The following is a 17,240-nucleotide window of genomic DNA, read 5'->3' on the forward strand; positions in this document are numbered from 1 at the left end:
CAGATTCGGGTTTGTATTGTGCTAGACCTGTGAAAAGCTCCACAGAGAGCGAGCAGGAAGACAGAACGTATTTCAATGTGTTTCACATTCACAAGGAAGCAGGTCAATGCTGACAACTCCTGAAGTAATAATAACCGAGGCAGATTTATTGCATTGCTCTTTGGAGTCCAGTGAGACTTCCTATCATGTTTAAGGACAGGATGTTATCAAAGCCGTAATCCCATTCCTCTGAGATATCCATGCCTATAACAGGCACACCGAGTGACTGTAAAACCTCAAAACCATAGACAAAGGATCTATTTTTCTTTCCATTCAGAGTAACCAAAGCCTGACTTATCTACCCCAAAGACTCTAGCAGAACCCACTGTTAGACAACCAAACTGGCTAACTTGACCTTCAGACCAACAGTTTCAAAAGCATCTGGAGCAGCTAGTGCCTGCTTTGTGACCACTTACAGTGGTCTATAACTGCAGAAAGAGCAGATCAACAGCCTAACTCAGTCAGCCTAAGCTTAAATAGCTGGTGATTGGGAAAACAGACGGGAGAGTTTCAGAGAACTCCATCTCTACGGCGTGAATTTGCCTTGGACCTTCGAGAACCTCTCCTGGAGATGAGAAGTGCTCTAAAACAGGGCCCCCGTCTCCCGTAGCATGGTGTGACGCTCCCCTCTGCAGAGCTGCAAGGGTGATACAGCAAGGAAGCTACTTTGTACCTGGAGAGCTGCATTACCAGAGAAACACCACAGCTGGTATAAACCTTAGAAGTGTTTTTGACCACATAACTGGTAGCTGGTACTGTATCCAAATGCCTAACAAAATTTGTCTGTCTTTTAAAAAGCATTTTTTTCTGTCTTCCTTCCAATCTGCTCCCAAAGCTGCCTCCAAAAGATACTAGCCTCCATTTTAAGAGAGATGCAAGTAAAATAGAGATTCATTAGTTGCTTCTGTTAAATCCCCAGCCGTTTTCCCTTGTTACAGGTGTTGATAAGTCTAGTCCAAACTTGCTTTAGCTCTTACTTCTTATCCTCCCCAACAGCAGATGAATGAAGCAGCCAAGGACAGAATTTGTTTAACTTCTTATCCTTCCCCCACCCCCTAACTAACCTCTGGCATTTTTCTGAAATGTGTACTCAGGTAACGGAAGACAACCTTTCCCCTTTCTGAGCAAGCCACGAACACGACAAACTCCATTTTGCTTGATGAGAATGCAGCAGAGTTGCACACAACTTATTGTTTGTCACTTGATAGAGATGCTCTATTTTTTCTAATTTTTAATCTTTTTACAGGGAGATGAGAAATTCTCATGCTAGCCCTATGACACGAAGTGAAAATTGCACACACGGAGATTTTTCTCCTCGCTGAACCATTCCTGGGTAAAGCAGCCTCTCTGGAAACAATAGCTGAAGCTTGAGGTTTCCACAGGGAAAACAGAACATCATGCTTGATTTAATGCTTTCTCAGGGGATTCACTCTTGCTAAAGTGCCTGTGTGGTTTATGTCAGAAGGGATACGTGATTCTCATGTGGATCCAGTGCTCCCCGGGAAGTAATTCTTCAGTAGTGATGGAGCATAACAGAAGTGAGTGGCCCTTGGATTAAAGAGTGCACCTGAGAACTATCCTCCATCAGGAGAAAACCAAAGGCTCACCTGACGCTGGGAGGAGAAGGAGAAATATGAATATCCACATCTCTCTCCAATATAACCAAAAGCAGTGACTAGGAAAAAAAATGTCATTAGATTCTGCGGTCAAATAATGAGCAGAACAGGGTCAGTGCATCAAAACCTGCAAACAAAACCGTGAAATAAAGAGTCTGACCTCCGAATCCTTTTAAAAATGTTTTTCATCTGCGAGATAATTCATACAAGCAACATATACAGGCAAATAATGCCTTGATCAGCATGCTCGATTGCAATCAGAGCAGTACCATCAGAAATTTGCCACCATCCTTTAAAGATAAATAAATAAGTAAGACCATATTTCATAGTAACAAAGCTTGCGAGGTGAAAAAGGGTTTGTCCTTGCCCTACCACTTGACACTAAGCTTCCCTTTGCTGTTCACAAAGCTGGAGGCTCTGTCCAGTGACAGAACTGCAAATACCGTGATTTGGGGGTTAGAAGTCTGATGCGGATACATGAAACTCCACCCTATCTTCCTACAGGTGCAGTCTGGATGATCCAAAGAGACTGCACTGCCAAACCTGGCTCACTGCTACCTGCCATGGATCTCTAAGTAATAAACAGTACATGTTTCTTTCAGTAGCCATTCAGGATAAGACATGTAACCACCTCTATTTTGCAATTTAGAGTGATTGAGGGACTGAGAGCACTTGGCGTCTTGCCGCTTTTTATGAAGGAATTGTCTCAGAACTTACAGAAGTAACACAGGGACGGGGAGAAATAATGTACGTCATCACTCCTTGCAACCCCACAAACTTGCAGTGATTTGCCAGTCTGTATAGGGAGGAAAAGCCCAGCTATAAAAGGGAGATCAGAGAAAGGTGCCGAAGCATAGCATAGGACTGGTAGCCTTCCCTTTCTGTACAACAAAAGAAAATGAAAAATCCCTCCCAATATAACGAATCTCTGAATGACAATAGAGCTATGGGGTGACAATAGAAATCTTCCTCCTCAAGCACGAAAATACAAATACCTGAGATCAATGCAACTTAAATTTGTTACTTGACAAGCTCTTGTGTTTTGCTTTGTTGTGTTTTTTTTCCCTGCACCCTTCATATAAACTGAGTCCAAAGTTAACAAGTAGACATGTAGAAACAAGCAAAAACAAACAAACAAAAGCAAAAAACTAACCTCAATTTGAAAAGAAAAAGGAAAGAAATGGATTTAGATTAAATTTGAGAGGAAATGAAGGAGCCTGTTCCAGAACTGACCTGGAAGTTGCAAATCATGGACAGACTGTGGTCCAGCTGTCCATGTGCCCTAGGTATGGTTCCCAAACATTTAAATGGTAAGAAAGGAGAGCCAAGCTTTTGGATATATGCTACTACAAATCCATAAGCAATTCTAAAAGCATCCAAAGGACAACTCATTCCAGAAAGCAGGAAAAAAAAAAACAAACATTTTTCCTGTTTCTTGATACCCTTCTGTGCATTTGTATAACATCTAACATAGTGGGATCCCAGCGTGATCGGGTTTTGTCCATAACACTGTAATGGCAGTAATGGGCTTGCTGAAATTAGTGAACTCATATTAGTGAACTCATAACGACTTCAAAGGGCTTTGCCTGAAGGCAACAAGCAATTTCTGGAGCCTGTTTTTCTTCAAATTCTAACCTTTGCTTTCTGTACAAATACCATCTATTTGTACCTCTTCGAGACAGGTCACTTACGCAGGCAGATGTTGGTGAAGGAAAGCAGGAGTGAAGGAGGATTTGTTCCGTAGCAAAGCAGCATTTCTTGGTGACGACAATAAACGCAGCCCTCTCCAAATGGCCAGTAAGATCTAACCATCACCAAACAAATGCCATCTCAAAGAGAGAAGGCTGGAAGGATTTTCACTGGCATCTAGCTAGCATCTAAACACTCACTGGAAGTTTTGTCAAGAAATTCTACATCTTCAGCAAAAATAATACACAGAGTTATTGGCAAATGAATTCCGACTGCTCCTTCCTGCCATGCAACTCTTCATCATTTACTCTCATTTCCCTTTTCCCCTTCCTTCCAGAACTTACATTACTTGTTGGAAATGTATCCCTTGCTTGAGAAACAGGATTTTGTAACATCCACTCCCATCTCGGTGGGAAGGAAGAAGGGTATGGAAATGAATAGTAGTTAATTTGCTTGCATATGTTCACATTTTAGAAAGATGAGATAAATCTGACGGGGAAGTATGTATCATCGCACTGAGAACTCAAGAGATCGCCTAAGAATGAGTCTTGGATGTTAAGGTGGGATGGCATGTAAGATAAAAACTCTTTTACCGTGCAGGAATTTTATGGAAGAAAGAAAGGGGTTTCTCCCTAAACAGGGATAGTGTTAGGAGAAAGGACAATCTCTTCCCTCTACACGAGGGATTTTGGTTTCCAGGTGCCTTTTCTAGCCTTCTGGATCTGTTGCCTTCTTCCTAAACATCCAGTTACTATTAGATAGCACTTATTCCTGTTCAGCATCGACCCCTTTTCTATCTTTTTTGTTTTGGACGTTTTTGTTTTGGACGTAGCTCAATGTGAAGAGAGTGACTACAACACTGAGGTTGCTGGAAGAGAAGATACTGACCTTATTCATATTTGATGGTTGGAACGATGATGGAGAAAATGAAACAAAACAAACAATCAAAAAAACAGGACTCATGTAAAAATCTGCAAGTGTTGATTAGCTTATTTTAAAAAATAAAGGAAAGGGTTGGTGTTGATATGCATTAGCAGAGAAAATCTGCCTGCCTTTACTGCAGGCAGGGAGCTGAGCTTTCACACTAGTCATTTCTGCACTGTGCCCCTGTATTACAGTCATATAAAAAATCCCTATAATAACTAAGAAACACAAACCTCTGTATTTTATAAATAACAATCTGCAGACCCGAAGTGAATACAAGGATGTAATTCACTCTAGGATTTCTGCAGCTGTTAATAAATCACTCAGGCTGCACTCTGGCAGCTTATGACATCAGCAGAAGCCCTCAAGTGAATTACAGCCACTAATTTACCCAGAGGAGGCCATCTATCATCTATTATTGACCATCTGTTACCGAGAATATGTACATTTTGGATAAATTAATAAGGTTCTGATAGAAAAGGTCTTTAATTGTATTCGGTTCTTACATTCATGATGTTTAACTTCGGGTTTGTAATCATCGGTAAAAACTGCGTTGTGACACCGCTCAGAGTTTGGGGAGGCACAGTGACTAGTATTTAAGGCCACACTCCTGCACGGATGTCAGTGGACGGGACTGATCCTCTTAAAGATGTCACAGGAAGATACTTAGTTGCTCGGCGTATAAAAGGAGCACATTCTTAGCGCGCCCATGCCGATACAAAAGTGCCCATCCGCTGCTTGCTGTGGTGTCTGCAGTTTGAAGCCTGTTACCCTTTGTACAACATCATCCCTTCCCAACAGTAAAAATAGCAGCTATAGGACATCCGCTTGCTGCAAACAGCAGATAAAATATTACCTAAAATGAAAGATCAAGCTCATTAAACCTGCCTAGTTACTTCGGCTCCTTCTTTGTATTTCTTTCTATTTCCTCGTGCCTCTGCTTCCCTGGGTGTCATTGCTGTGCCCTTAAAACCAGCAGAATTGACCATATGGATCTGGGTACAGTATACCCAGTTTAAAATTGCAACAGGACATACAGCACTTACAAGACATGGTTTTATTTTTAAAAGGGAAGGTTACTGTCAATGCTTTGGCAAACTCCGAGATTTCAGCGTAGCGCACATACGATATAGAGGAGCGCTTCTGGGTGGTGAAACTGAGACCTTCAGAGTAATGGAGAAGGTGGGGTCAAACTACCCATGGGAGACAGCTTGGGGCACGTCAGGGTAACAGAGACTTCAGTGCTGGCTCAGAAGTTTAACGCTGTTGGTTATTTAATATTCAGCATGCTCTGCTCCCAGATACTCCTTGCAGTGCTCTAAGACTTTCAGCCCGGCAGGCCTGCTAAGGAGCCAGAACACATAGGACAACCTGGCTCTGTTATTGGCACATAAACGCTCCCAGATGCCCGTTTCCAAAAACGCCTACACTGGGGCTGTGCAAAAGTACCGCAGAAGAAAAGTAAGGGAAAAGAAAAAAAAAAAAAAAAAAGCCTATGTGGCTGAGTTAAACTGTAAAGTGGTAAATGGACTTTTCAGTTGGGATTATATGTTTGTGCTCCTCAAAATTACCCACTGCTACAGTCTTCTTCAGCAGAAGCTGATTAAGAGCTGTATGTTTTTCAGCAGCAGCTGATTTTGGCTTTATAGCACTGGAAAGGTTTTGTTGCAGTTGCTGTTCTTCATGGAGAGGGAAGGACTGAAGTCCTGACTCAGAAACTGCAGCTGTGGAGCGAGGTTTGGACCTCTGCGACGCCCCAAGAAATTGCAACACAGCAGCCTCCACGCATACCTCGAATCCAAAGTTTGAGTTTCATTGCCCGAAAGATGTAGTTTTACGAAACTCTTCATCACATAAAAATTTTAATAACTACAAATTTTCAGTAAAAACTGGATGCTTTCGAATTTTTTGCTACATTAGGAGCGCAGCGCCATAGTGCCTATGGGATGTCGAAAATGCAAAAGCTACTATTCCCAAAGTGAGGCGATCTACAAAATCAGCAAAGAGCAAATGCAGTTCCTTTTAAATTTTATAACAGTAACAATTTAGGAATACTACTTTGGGAAATAAAAAATACTGATTCTTGCCAATGCACACTGAAATAAACTCATCTGTTGCCTGGCATATGCTCTAAATCTTTCAGTCCTCTGTTATCAGGAGAAAATTATCGAGCAGAAGTCACAAAATCACCATGTGACTGAAATATTGAGTAACGTGACTGAAAGAAATTTTTACTCCTGCAAAAAATAATGCCATTGTCACAGTCCTTTGATAATTAGTAAGAAAACAATACAAGTTTTAGATTTGAGTCCCTTCACATTCTGGTGAGGATTAAGCCTGTTATGGTAGCATTAATTTAGGAAGTGAAATCAACACTGAAACTATTGATGGGTTTTTCAGAATAAATTTCTGAAATTACATTTATTTGGAGTTAGTCACCGCATATCTACAGTTTTTCAGAAGAAATAGATGCAGTCAAAATTGTTTAACATAGTAAACTTAGTATGGTATGCTCTCAGGCTTTGGCCACCTGACTTCCTTATTTCAAAGCCAGTATTTTGTGTTATAGAATGAAAGAACTACAGTGGGAAAATGCTATAAAGTAGGAAAAATTAAAAAAAAAAAAGTAATCTAATGGAAAAGTGTCTTTTTTTTTTTCTTTAACTTTTATAATTGTTACCTAGGGAGCAGAAGAAATAAGTTTTAGATAAATGTATTCTGAAAAAGCACCCTTTCACACTCAGCCAGGGCTTTGTTGTCAGATCACCAGCTGGAGTCCATAGTAAATAAGTTTTTTTGTGCACCTTGCTTCAGCTACACCCACTGCTGGAGCTATGGCAAACCCTTGTTGCCACCAGGACCGAAGCTGGCATCTTCCATTCTGGCAATATCTGAACTTGGGAGATGACTGTAGTCATTCCCGTAAACGCACCGAACAAGCTGATGCGTCTATAAAACAATATTCAAACGTTGTTACTAATATTATCGGTGTCACTGCTTGTGGCCCTATTAACAGCCAATTCAGGCCTGAAGTAAGTCTTCCACGGATTTATAATTCAGGTGTAAAAGTCTGTGCTAATCTAGTTTAGCGACTCAGCCTAAGTCTCAGCTTCAGAAGTCATTTCTTGTTACTACAGTAAAATCAATGTACTTAAAATTTGTTTTGTTGGAATACATGCCATTTCCAGATACTGTATTGCTTGGGTAATTAAAGCAGAATTAACCCCAGTTCTATGTGAAATTACATTTTATTTAAAACCTTTAGCTTCCTACTAAGGATAATACCAGAAGACAACTGAGGAATTGATATCCCTGGCAAATAGCTGTGGACAGGAAAGTCGCTGTGTGGTGAACCTGTTCCTTTTCCACAAACGCTGATGGTACCTTACAGTGAACTCAGCCTAAAAGGCTTCTGGTAAACTTAAAAAAAATAAAACATATTGGAGAACAAGAACCGCAAGGGGTGTATCATATTGTGTATCAAGAAACACACAAGACAACTTAGTATTTTAAGGATGTAATAAAACTTCTCAACTTCGAGTAGAAAACATCTGAGTTCTCCACCTCCTGCAAGGGGACAATGGTTGGCAGTAACACGTTTCCCCCTAAATACATTTAATTGAGCACCGAACACAAACACGTTTCCTGCTCGCAGGAGGTCCTGAGGTGTCCTCGCTGCAGTTTTTACCGGCGCAAAAAGCGCCTTTTGTTCCTTCCAGGGGGCGCCCCCACACCGCCCCCGGCCCCCTCAGCAGCCCGGCGGCCGCCGCCTCCCCGCCGGGGCCATTTTTAAATGGCCCTGCGAGGACGCGGAAGAGAGAAGCAGGTGCCCGATGCTCCCTGAAGGGGCTACCTCAAGCGGGACAGGGCGGATTGTCCCCCGTACAGCCTCCTCCGAGCCCTCGGGGCTGGGGAAGAAGCGTTCAGCCACACGGGGCGCGCACCCCTCTGACCGCTCCCCACCCGGCCCCCGCTCTGAGCGACCCAACCCCACGCTGAGGGGACGCCTCGCATTTAAAGGGCAGCCCGCGCGGAGGGATCGCGCCGCCGGGACTTCTTTCCTCGCACGGCCGGGCCGCCCCAGACCTCGTTTCCTACCACCCCCCCCCCCCCCCCCGAAATCCCTGCGCTGCCTGCACGGCGCCGCCATGGGGGCTGCGGGCCGCGCCGAGCCTCCTCCGGGGGCTCGCTGGATCGCGGCGTGAGGGAGAGGAGGAGAAAGAGGAGGAGGAGGAAGAGGCGGCGCAGGTTGAGAGAAGGGGAGGTTTATTTCGAGCGCTGTATCCTTCCGCGAGGCGCAAGGCGGCCGCGGTGTCCCTCCGCCGCCGGCACCACACGGGCAGGCGGCGTCTCCCCGGCCGGGGCGAGGAGGTCGCGGGTTGCGCGGCGGAAAGAAGAAGAAGAAAAACTTCGCAGCGCCGCGGCTCGTCTCGACCGCTGGAGCGGCGGAGAGAGGGCTCCCCGCTGAGGGAAAGAGAAGCGACAGGAGAGGGGAGCGGCGGCGGCCCGGTCTCGCCGCCGCCCCGCGGGGGCTCCGTGAGGGAGCCCGGGGGACTCTTTTTCGCGGGGGCCGGCGGAAGGATCTGGCGGCGGCTCTTGCCATCGCCTCCCCCCTGCATCGCTCGCCCCTCGGCGCCGCCATCTTGGATTTTAATCCGCCATTTTTTTCCTCCCCCCACTCGGAATTATTTTTTTCACCATTATCGCCGCTTTTTTTTTTTTTTCTCCTCCTGATTTTTTTCCTCCTCCTCCTTCTCCTTTCTCCCCGGCTCTCCTCTTTTCTCCCCCACCTTCCTCTTTTTTTATTTTTTTTTTCCTCCCCCCCCCCTCGCTCTTTTCCCTTTTGATGATTCATTTTTTCCCCCCGGCGGAGGCTGGGGCAGCACCGGCGGCGGGGGCACCCCAGCGCGGTGGGCGGCCGGGAGGTGAGTGACTGGAGGGGGGGGGGGGCGTGTGTGAGGAGGGGGCGAGATGGCGGCCGGCGACCCCCGAGGGCCTGCGAGCAGGGGGCTGGGCCGGGGGGGGGCTGTGGGGTTGCGGGGATGCTCTGGGTTTAAGGGGGGCTGTGGGGCGAGGAGGGGCTGTGGGGTGAAGGGGGGGGGTGGTGGGTGAGGGGGGAGCTGCGGGGTTTAGGGGGTGGGGGGGTAAGGGAGGGGTGTGGGAGTGAGGGGGGTGGCTGTAGGGTTAAGAGGGGAGTGTGGGGTTAGGGGGGTTTAGGGTTAAGGGGGGGTTGGGGTTAATGGGGGACTGGGGTTAAGGGGAGGGGTTAAAAGGGGGGCTGTGGGTTTAAGGAGGGGTCTGTGGGGTTAGGGGGGCTGCGGGGTTAAGGTAGGAGGTGTGGGGTTAGGGGGGCTGTGGGGTTAAGGAGGGGGTTAATGGGGGGCTAGGAGGGGAGTAGTGGGGTTGAGGGGGAGGTTTGGGGTTAGGGGTGTGTGGGGTTCAGGAGGTGAGTGTGGGGTTAGGGGGTCTGTGGGGTTATCGAGGAGGTTTGGGCTTGGGGCTGCGCGGGGTTAAGGGGGGCCTCGGGTCGCGCTGCGGGGCCGTGCAGCGGCCGAGGGGCCGGGGCCGGGCGGCCGGGGCCGAGGGGCGGCCGCAGGCGGGGCCGTGTCCCCGGGGGCCGAGGGGCGGCGGGGCCCGGCGGCGGGCCCTAGGGGGCAGCAGGGGGCCGGGGAGCGGCCCGCAGCCCGCCCGGCCCTCCCCGGCCTGCTGCCTCCTCGCCGGGCAGCCCTCCAGGCCGGGGGGGGGGGACGTTTGGGGACCGGCCCTGCCGCTTCCCGAGCCGTCCGTGCCGCCACCCGGCGTGGAGTCGGGGGTTTTGGAGCCGTCGTTACTCGCTGGAAAAGTGAGGGCAGGGTCCCTGCGCGGCCGTGTCGCAGACAATAGGAGGATTTTAGGCGTGTGACTCGGTGCGGTTGGTGTTGGGGGGAATTCAGCACGGGACAGCACGTAGGAGCTGGCAGGCTGGTGAGAGCGTGTAACTCTGGGAACCCCAAAACGGTGGGAGCCTTTAATCAGCGAGGGTAACGCTTGTTACAGAATAAACAATTGATACGAAGCCACGTCCCTTCTCTGGAGTCCTGTCGCTCTAGCTATGGAAGCATCCTTTCCTGCTTTCATTTAAAATGAACTTTGGCTTTGTATAAAAGAAGGCTTAACGAATCGAAGTAGCACCGTGTGAGGAACTCAGAAAGATTTCGCTAAGATTAAGTAAGCACATTAGGCTCGCTTGATCGAAAAATAGGATTATTTTTTTTTGTTTACCTTTGTGCTGTTGTGTTTCTGGAGCCCGGCAGAAACACACCAACCAGCTCCGCGTTACGCCCGGCTGAGCGGGCAAGCTGGGAGATAAGACTTGCTTAAAGCCCCGCGTTAGTGCCGCCTGTTCGGTGGACGTGCGGCTGAGGTGCCCGTGTGCACCTGCTGACAGCACCAGCGCGACTCTTGCAGCTCCGCTTGGCTCCGGTCGCGCTGCCCGGCGGCAGGACTACAGCTCCCAGCCTCCTCCTCGCGGGGAGCGGCGGCGGCCCTAGCGCAGCAGGCAGCCGCCCCGGTGAAGGCAGCGGGCGGCAGGTAGGGTGCTCCCGGGCTGAGCAGCGAATCCAACGCTGGGCTCGGGCAGCTCAGAGAAGCATCCGGGAGCAGAACAAGCTGACGTGCTCCAGAGCGCGTCTCCCTGCCTCCCCACGCCGTCCTGTCCCGCGAGCAGCTCGCTGTTGGAGTTCGGGCTTTGCCGGTCCCCGCTCAGCTGTTGTATCGTCCCAAAGGAGGAGGGGGCTTGCGAGTGGGCACAGGCAGGGCAGCCGTCGGCGTTAGGCTGCTGTGAAGTGCTCGCTGAGCTGCAGTGCTACTCGTGGCAGCCAGCTCGTGCCCACTGCGGCCTTGGCTGAATGTGTTCGGCTCATTAAGCCAGCAGAAACGACCTGCGCCTGCCTGCTGGGTTAACGAGGTGGAGCCCTTCAGGGTGCTTGGTGTTGGCTTGCTGCAGAGTGAGCTTCACTCAGGTTCACCCCGAAAGGGCACGGTGGTGGAGGAGGTGAGGGGGGAGAAGGAGCAGGAGCTGCTCAAGCCCTGCTGTCCGTTCATTCCCTCTCTGCCACTCCTTTATACTGGCACACTGTTCCTTCTGCGCCCGCGTTGTAACTGGATTAGTTTCCAAACTGGTAGGTGAAAATCTTGTGGCTGCGAAAGAACAGGCACCGGAGAAGGTGGGAATGTGTAGACAGAGCTATTAGGGAGGGACTGGAGCACAGTTTGGGGTCAGTTTTGAATCTGTGTCCTGTCACAAACCTGCACCCCGGGGCTGCAGCTCTCCAGGAGTTTGAGTCGTCCTGAGTGAGTTTTACCATGGTCCTGGAGCCTCCAGTGCCATTTCTGACCCATGTCCAGTGCTGCCCTGAGCCAGTTCTGAGAAGTAACTAGTTGAAATACTACGGGAAAAGCAAACGTTTTTCTTGTGTTTTAATTTGCTAAACGGGTCCATGCCAGGGGCAAGCAAAGTCTAAAGTGGGTGTGAAATCAGGTGGCCAAAGGCAGCATCTTCAGCGGTGGGGTTGCAGAAGCCCCTGCCTGGGTGCTCGTGACACCGTTGAGGAACTGCAGCCTCAGCTCCCGAATCCCTGAGGTGCTTTGGGACCACCTGAGCTTTCTGTAAGATACAGCTTGGGCTCCAGAGATTTGCAGGACATAAACCAAATCTCTGCTTTTTTTTTTTTTTGTGGCCTTCTGTGGTTGCAGAGACCTGTGCTCTGTGGCCAGTTTTGCTTTGGTTTACTACCCTTAACAGCAGTTTGTAGTGTCACCTATGGCCCTGCGCTCCCATCTGAAGTGACACTCTGCCTTTTGTGAGCCTGAAGCAGAAAGGGAGGCACAGAATGCTTCTGGCCTCTCAGAAGTAGTAACAGAAATAAGGTGTAGGAAAGCTGTAAGAGCGGCTTGAAGCTATGCGAGTTTTTATTCAGCTCAGCTTTGGCTCAGCGGCTTTCTGTCATATCCCCCAAACTTGAATGCATTTTAGTAGTGCTCATCTTTTGTTGCCCAGGTGAGGCGGTCGCAGTGAAGCCATCTGCAGCCTGGTGATCCCACAGAGAAACTGACTGAGTGCTTTAGCTTTGCCTCCCAAATTCCCAATTACTTCTCTTTTAGAGCTCCCAGCAAGGGAACATCCCTTTCTTGCCATCACTGATTTGTCCAGAGAAGCAGGAGATGTGGTCAGTGGGCCTTTTTGTTTGCAGCCTGCACGTACTTCAGCTGCTGTCTTCTTGAGGAAGATTTTTTGCAGCTGTAATGAAATTAAAAAAGTGACTGGGTTAGATATCAGAGCTTACTCTGCCTGCCTGTGCACTGGAGGGGAGGATGACCCTGCCTGTTTGGGAACCTGGTGGACCAAATCCCCCGTTTCTGCTCGAAGCTGTCCCTGTCCTTTAAATAATAAGGATTTATATGCAAAAGCTGTGTTAAGGAAGACTAAAGTGAATGGTAGTTGAATTTCTTAGGGTTAGTGATATATATGTTTGTATGGTTTAGGGTTTATTGATTGGTTGAGTTCGTGCAGCTGTTTTGTTTTTTTTTGTTTTTTTTTTCTCTTTTCCCTCCCAACAAGACATTATTGACTTGATAGATTTCACAGAGCGGAGCCCAGAGCTTGGGAGGATCAGCCAGCCTTTGAAGTCTATTTTAACAGTCACAGAACTGCTTTACTCAAATGCATGGAGTCTTACTACATTTTCTACTGTACGAAGCCTTTTCATATGCAGTAAAAATCAGAAGGGTTCTCTTCAGTCAGCCTCAGAAACACTTGTGGCTGCGGCTGCCTTTGGGAGGGCCTGCTAAGCAGTGGCAGTGTGAGTGTGCTTCAGGTGCTTCCCGATGGTGCAGAAACAAACTAATGCTCAGAAAATGTGTCAATAGGTTCAAGAGATTGAACACCGGGTAAAGGAAAGTGAGTTTTTGCGAGCCCAGTTTTAGTGAAGCACTGAATTGCTCCATGAGAGGCACAGCTGAGCTGCATTTCGAAGCTTGAGGAAATAGGAAAACTACAGTGGTAGGAGTATAAAAAAGCAGTAGAGTTACAAAGAGTAGCAGTACGAGTGGTAAAGGGTTAAAACAGCAGGGACATTTCCATCGCTTGGAAGCCGGGGTTGTGCTGGTGACCATAAAAGCGTGGATAAATCCGCGTGGGAAGTGATCTGTGCAGGGGGTGAGACGTTCGGTGGCAGAGCCTTTCCCCAGGGCTCCGCAGGAGTGTGGAGGTGGAAGTGGGTTCCAGGCAGAGCCGCTTGCTTGAGTAGGGAGGTGGATTTCGTCTCTCCCTCTTCTCCCTTCATCCCTAAAGGGGCTGTCAGTAGGTGTGAGTCTGACGGGGCAAGCAAGTCACATCTGGGGCTGTGCTAGAGGGTCACCCAGCGGTGATCAGTGGGGCATCTCGCGCTAGGTTATCTCTGGGCATGAGGAGCTGTGATGCTCGCTGTGAAGGAGCCCTCTCTGTTGGTGCCATCTCTTGAAAGCGGCATTTGTGTGTCAGGGGAAGGGGGGCAGGGGCAGCAGAAGCACACCGGTATTCCCAAAGTTCTTCATTTGGCCAGCGCTAGAAAATAAGAGGCAGCAGTCGACAGAGACAGAAGTTTCCTTGCTTGCCAGGCTGCTAGGCTCAAGTGAAGAATGGGTTTTCGCGAGGGTTTTTGTTGGGCTTCACTGAGTTACTTGCTGGTTTTGCTGCAGGGGAGACTTCTGGTGTCATCTCTGTAAATATATTCTGCAGCGGAAGCAAATATTTATTTTTCCTAATGCTTACCATGGTGTGAGTGTTCTTCTGTGGCCGTGGTCCTTCTTACCTCTGCTGTCGTACTTCCCTTTGCCATCTCGTGTTTAGACAGAAGCATCTCGCTGCAGATAGCAGCCGCCCTCCCAAAGCCTCGCATCATCTTCAGAAGTGGGCTTCCTTCTCCATGCAGCAGCCACTTTTTTTTTCCCAGCTCGGTTGCAGCTCTCGTACTTGTTAGCTGTCAGTTAGCTACTGCCTCGTGCCAGTATCTGTCTGCAGGTGGCTTCGTGCTGCCCTTGGTTTGCCTGCAGCTCCTTAGCTGCAGCACTCCGCCACGCCACGGTTCGCTCCTGGTGACAAAGACTGAGGCTGAATTTGGTAGAAGTCTTCAGTAGTTTGGTTTAATGCTCTTTATTACCATGGCTACTGACATGGAGCAGCAGGATTTAATGGGCATATACAGACCTGTTCAATAAATGGATTGAGGAGCGGAGAGAGTGAAAGGTAAGGGTTATTTTATCATGTAGATCTTCCCAGAGCAGCTGTATTCCAGAAGAAGTTCGGGTGGCACCAAGTTTCCCTTTTATTTTCCTTGTTAACATATCTGTGTGTATATATATTTTATCTTCAGGTAAAAGCCAATCCCTACTGTCACTGGCAGCAAGAGAATTCCTTGTCCACTGAAGTCCTCTCATTTTTGTCTCTACATTGAGGCAGTAGCTCAGCTGCTTTGTCCTCGGTCTACTCCCGTTGCACTTGGTCAATAATCTTCCTGTTCTTCTGTGACAAGTTGTGAAAGCTCCTAAAACCTGTAAACCTCTGGGAGGTAGCTTCAGTAAGATGTTTGAGGCCATGCAGCTGTTAAGTCGCTTGTCTCCACTGTCTAATGGCTCAGGTTTCTGAATCTTTGTAGGTAACTTTTAGGTACTTACGATCTGGCCGTAAATATTTCTGTGGCTTTCAAGCTTGAACACACAGGTGCCCAACAGAAGTCCAGCATTTTGCCAGCCTTGGCTGATTAAAAGCAGAGCTCCTACAGGAGACGTTATTTCAAAACGTCTGGTAGTTTCTCACGAATTTCTTCCGCTGGATTTAAGTGGGGTTGTTCCCTGATAACATGTGCTGAGCATAGACAGCTTGAGCACTAATGCTGTCGGAGTTTTGTTAATAATAAAAAAGGCACAATTTGTTTCTTTGTGCCAAAACTGCAAAGAGGAGAATGACTGTAAACCAAGTAAATGATCAAATGCATAAATGCAATTGTAAAATTGTGCAGATCATCCTAAGACCTTTTTTTTCCTGCAAGTTGTGGACAGTTATAGACACAGCCGTGTACAAAAGCATTAGTAGCTTTCTTGTATGATAATTACTTATACAGAAGGTATTCAGACTGCAGGCAAAAACTAGCATGTGCTGTGCTGGCTCTTCCTATGCTGTACATTTAATGCTCCACTTGGGACCCTACGTGTCACTGGCCCCTTGAGCCAAATGTGTTGTGGTGTGTCGGTTGGTGGTTGGGTGGTTGGTTTTGTTACCTGGACCAGTAACTAAAATAGCTGCCCAGGTCCTCTAGATCATCACTTCAGGGTTTTTTGAACTCTAATTCTTAAAGGAGGTTGTAACATCTTTCCCCCGCCTCCATTCCAAAAATGCTGTCAGCTTTTTGTGTTTTTTAATATCTCGCTGTCATCTTCATTACTTTTTAGGGGGTGTTTGTATAATGTCATTCGTAGCTGTAGAGTTCAAAACAGGTTACATTATATTGATTAGGAAATCTAATCTTAATTGGGAGTATATGTAAAAGTGACATTTTGGAGTCAGACACTTTGTATGTGACATTTTTGGAGTCACATAGTTGTATATTTGTGTGTGTCTGTATAATTACGTAGAGGGTGTGTGTCTCTCTCTGTATAGATGTAGTCTTTAATTTATCAGCTTTAGGATTCTGCCTTTGCTTCCAGATGTGGTAGTAAGTTGTAGGACAGTAGTTCACCCGTGGGTGTCTGTATTCGTGACAGTTCCCCAGACTGGTGCTGATCAACCACTTTTCATTCTTCCTAATGCAAATAGAGCTCACCATCTTTTTTTGTTGGTGTTAAAAGTCGTGTCTTGGAAACAGATCTCCCGGTAAGTTCTAATTATGTTTGTCTTTTTCTTCCAGTAGGAATTGGAACTGAAATTATTCATCCACTTCTCCGAGCCTTTTGAAAAGAGACTAAATGCAACTGGGTCAGGCTGTCTGGGGGAATGAAGTGGCTGGGAGAATCCAAGAACATGGTGGTGAATGGCAGGAGAAGTGGAAGCAAGTCGTCTAATGACCATGCACAGAATCAGACCAAATTGCAGCATGCAGGAAAGGAGAATCCGAAGACTGGCAAAAATGGAGTTGAGAGAAGATCAAATAGATGTACGTACATATTTGTGCAGTTTATTGTTCTTTGTGGCTCACCTTTCAATTTGCAAGTCTGGCTTCTGTCAGATTTTAATTCACAAAGGAGGTGGGCATTCAGCATGCAGCTCTCATCAGAAGTATTAATTAGGTGTGTATGTGTTGGATGTAGTAACTAATTTCAGGAATATGAATCTCTTCAGATCAGTTTAAAAGTTAAGTGAGAGTAATTGTATTTTGCACATAACCAGTTCAAAATTAATTTACATACATGATGGGCACTAGCTGAGACCTAGTGTGATTGGAAGTAGATAAGATCCCATTTGAGTTACGAGCCCAACTCTTAGTGAATTTGCATGTAGAAGTAAACCCTGTTTTCAGTGAAGTTACATGTATCAATAATAGTTATGAAACTGTTTTAAGGAACATGGATTTTTATTTTTTGCTGTTGAAGAATAAAATATAAAATTGGAGTAAACCCTTGATTCAGGTTTTAGGAGAATCCAGTTCAAACTTTCGTGGCTTTGTCACATCTATAGACCTGAATGGAGTTGGATATGATTGGATTGCGTATTCTGGAGAGATGCTTGCATTTGGGGAGGTGGAGAGAGCAGGAAACCAAAATAAAAGACACCCATAAAATGTATTCTAAAAAAGTCTGTTTGCTGTCAGCTATATTAACCAGCAAAAGCAAGAGTGAGAAATTTAACTGTGCTCCTGCTTCTTCAGAAATTCTATTATCCTCAGGGTGGTTTTTGTTGTTGTTTCTGTTTTATTTTGCTTTTAACCTGCAACCTGCAGTTGCTCCTCACCCACCCACCCC

The 17,240-nt window shown here is 47.2% G+C and overlaps 1 protein-coding gene across 2 annotated transcripts in view; it reads left to right on the plus strand.

The window, feature by feature from the left end:
* The first annotated feature begins 8,383 nt into the window (after positions 1-8,383).
* Positions 8,384-17,240, plus strand: part of KMT5B (lysine methyltransferase 5B) — a 29,544-nt gene continuing 20,687 nt past the window's right edge. Inside the window, exons 1-2 of one of the 2 annotated variants that reach the window (XM_083837583.1) lie at positions 8,384-9,193; positions 16,190-16,435. In XM_083837583.1, the coding sequence (XP_083693709.1) occupies positions 16,276-16,435 (160 nt within the window). In that variant the 5' untranslated portion in view covers positions 8,384-9,193; positions 16,190-16,275. The remainder of the gene's footprint in view (positions 9,194-16,189; positions 16,436-17,240) is intronic. The other variant, XM_083837582.1, reaches the window with a different exon arrangement.

Source organism: Anser anser (assembly GCF_964211835.1).
Source record: "Anser anser genome assembly, chromosome: 5".
In the NCBI taxonomy this organism is placed as follows: Eukaryota; Metazoa; Chordata; class Aves; order Anseriformes; family Anatidae; genus Anser; species Anser anser.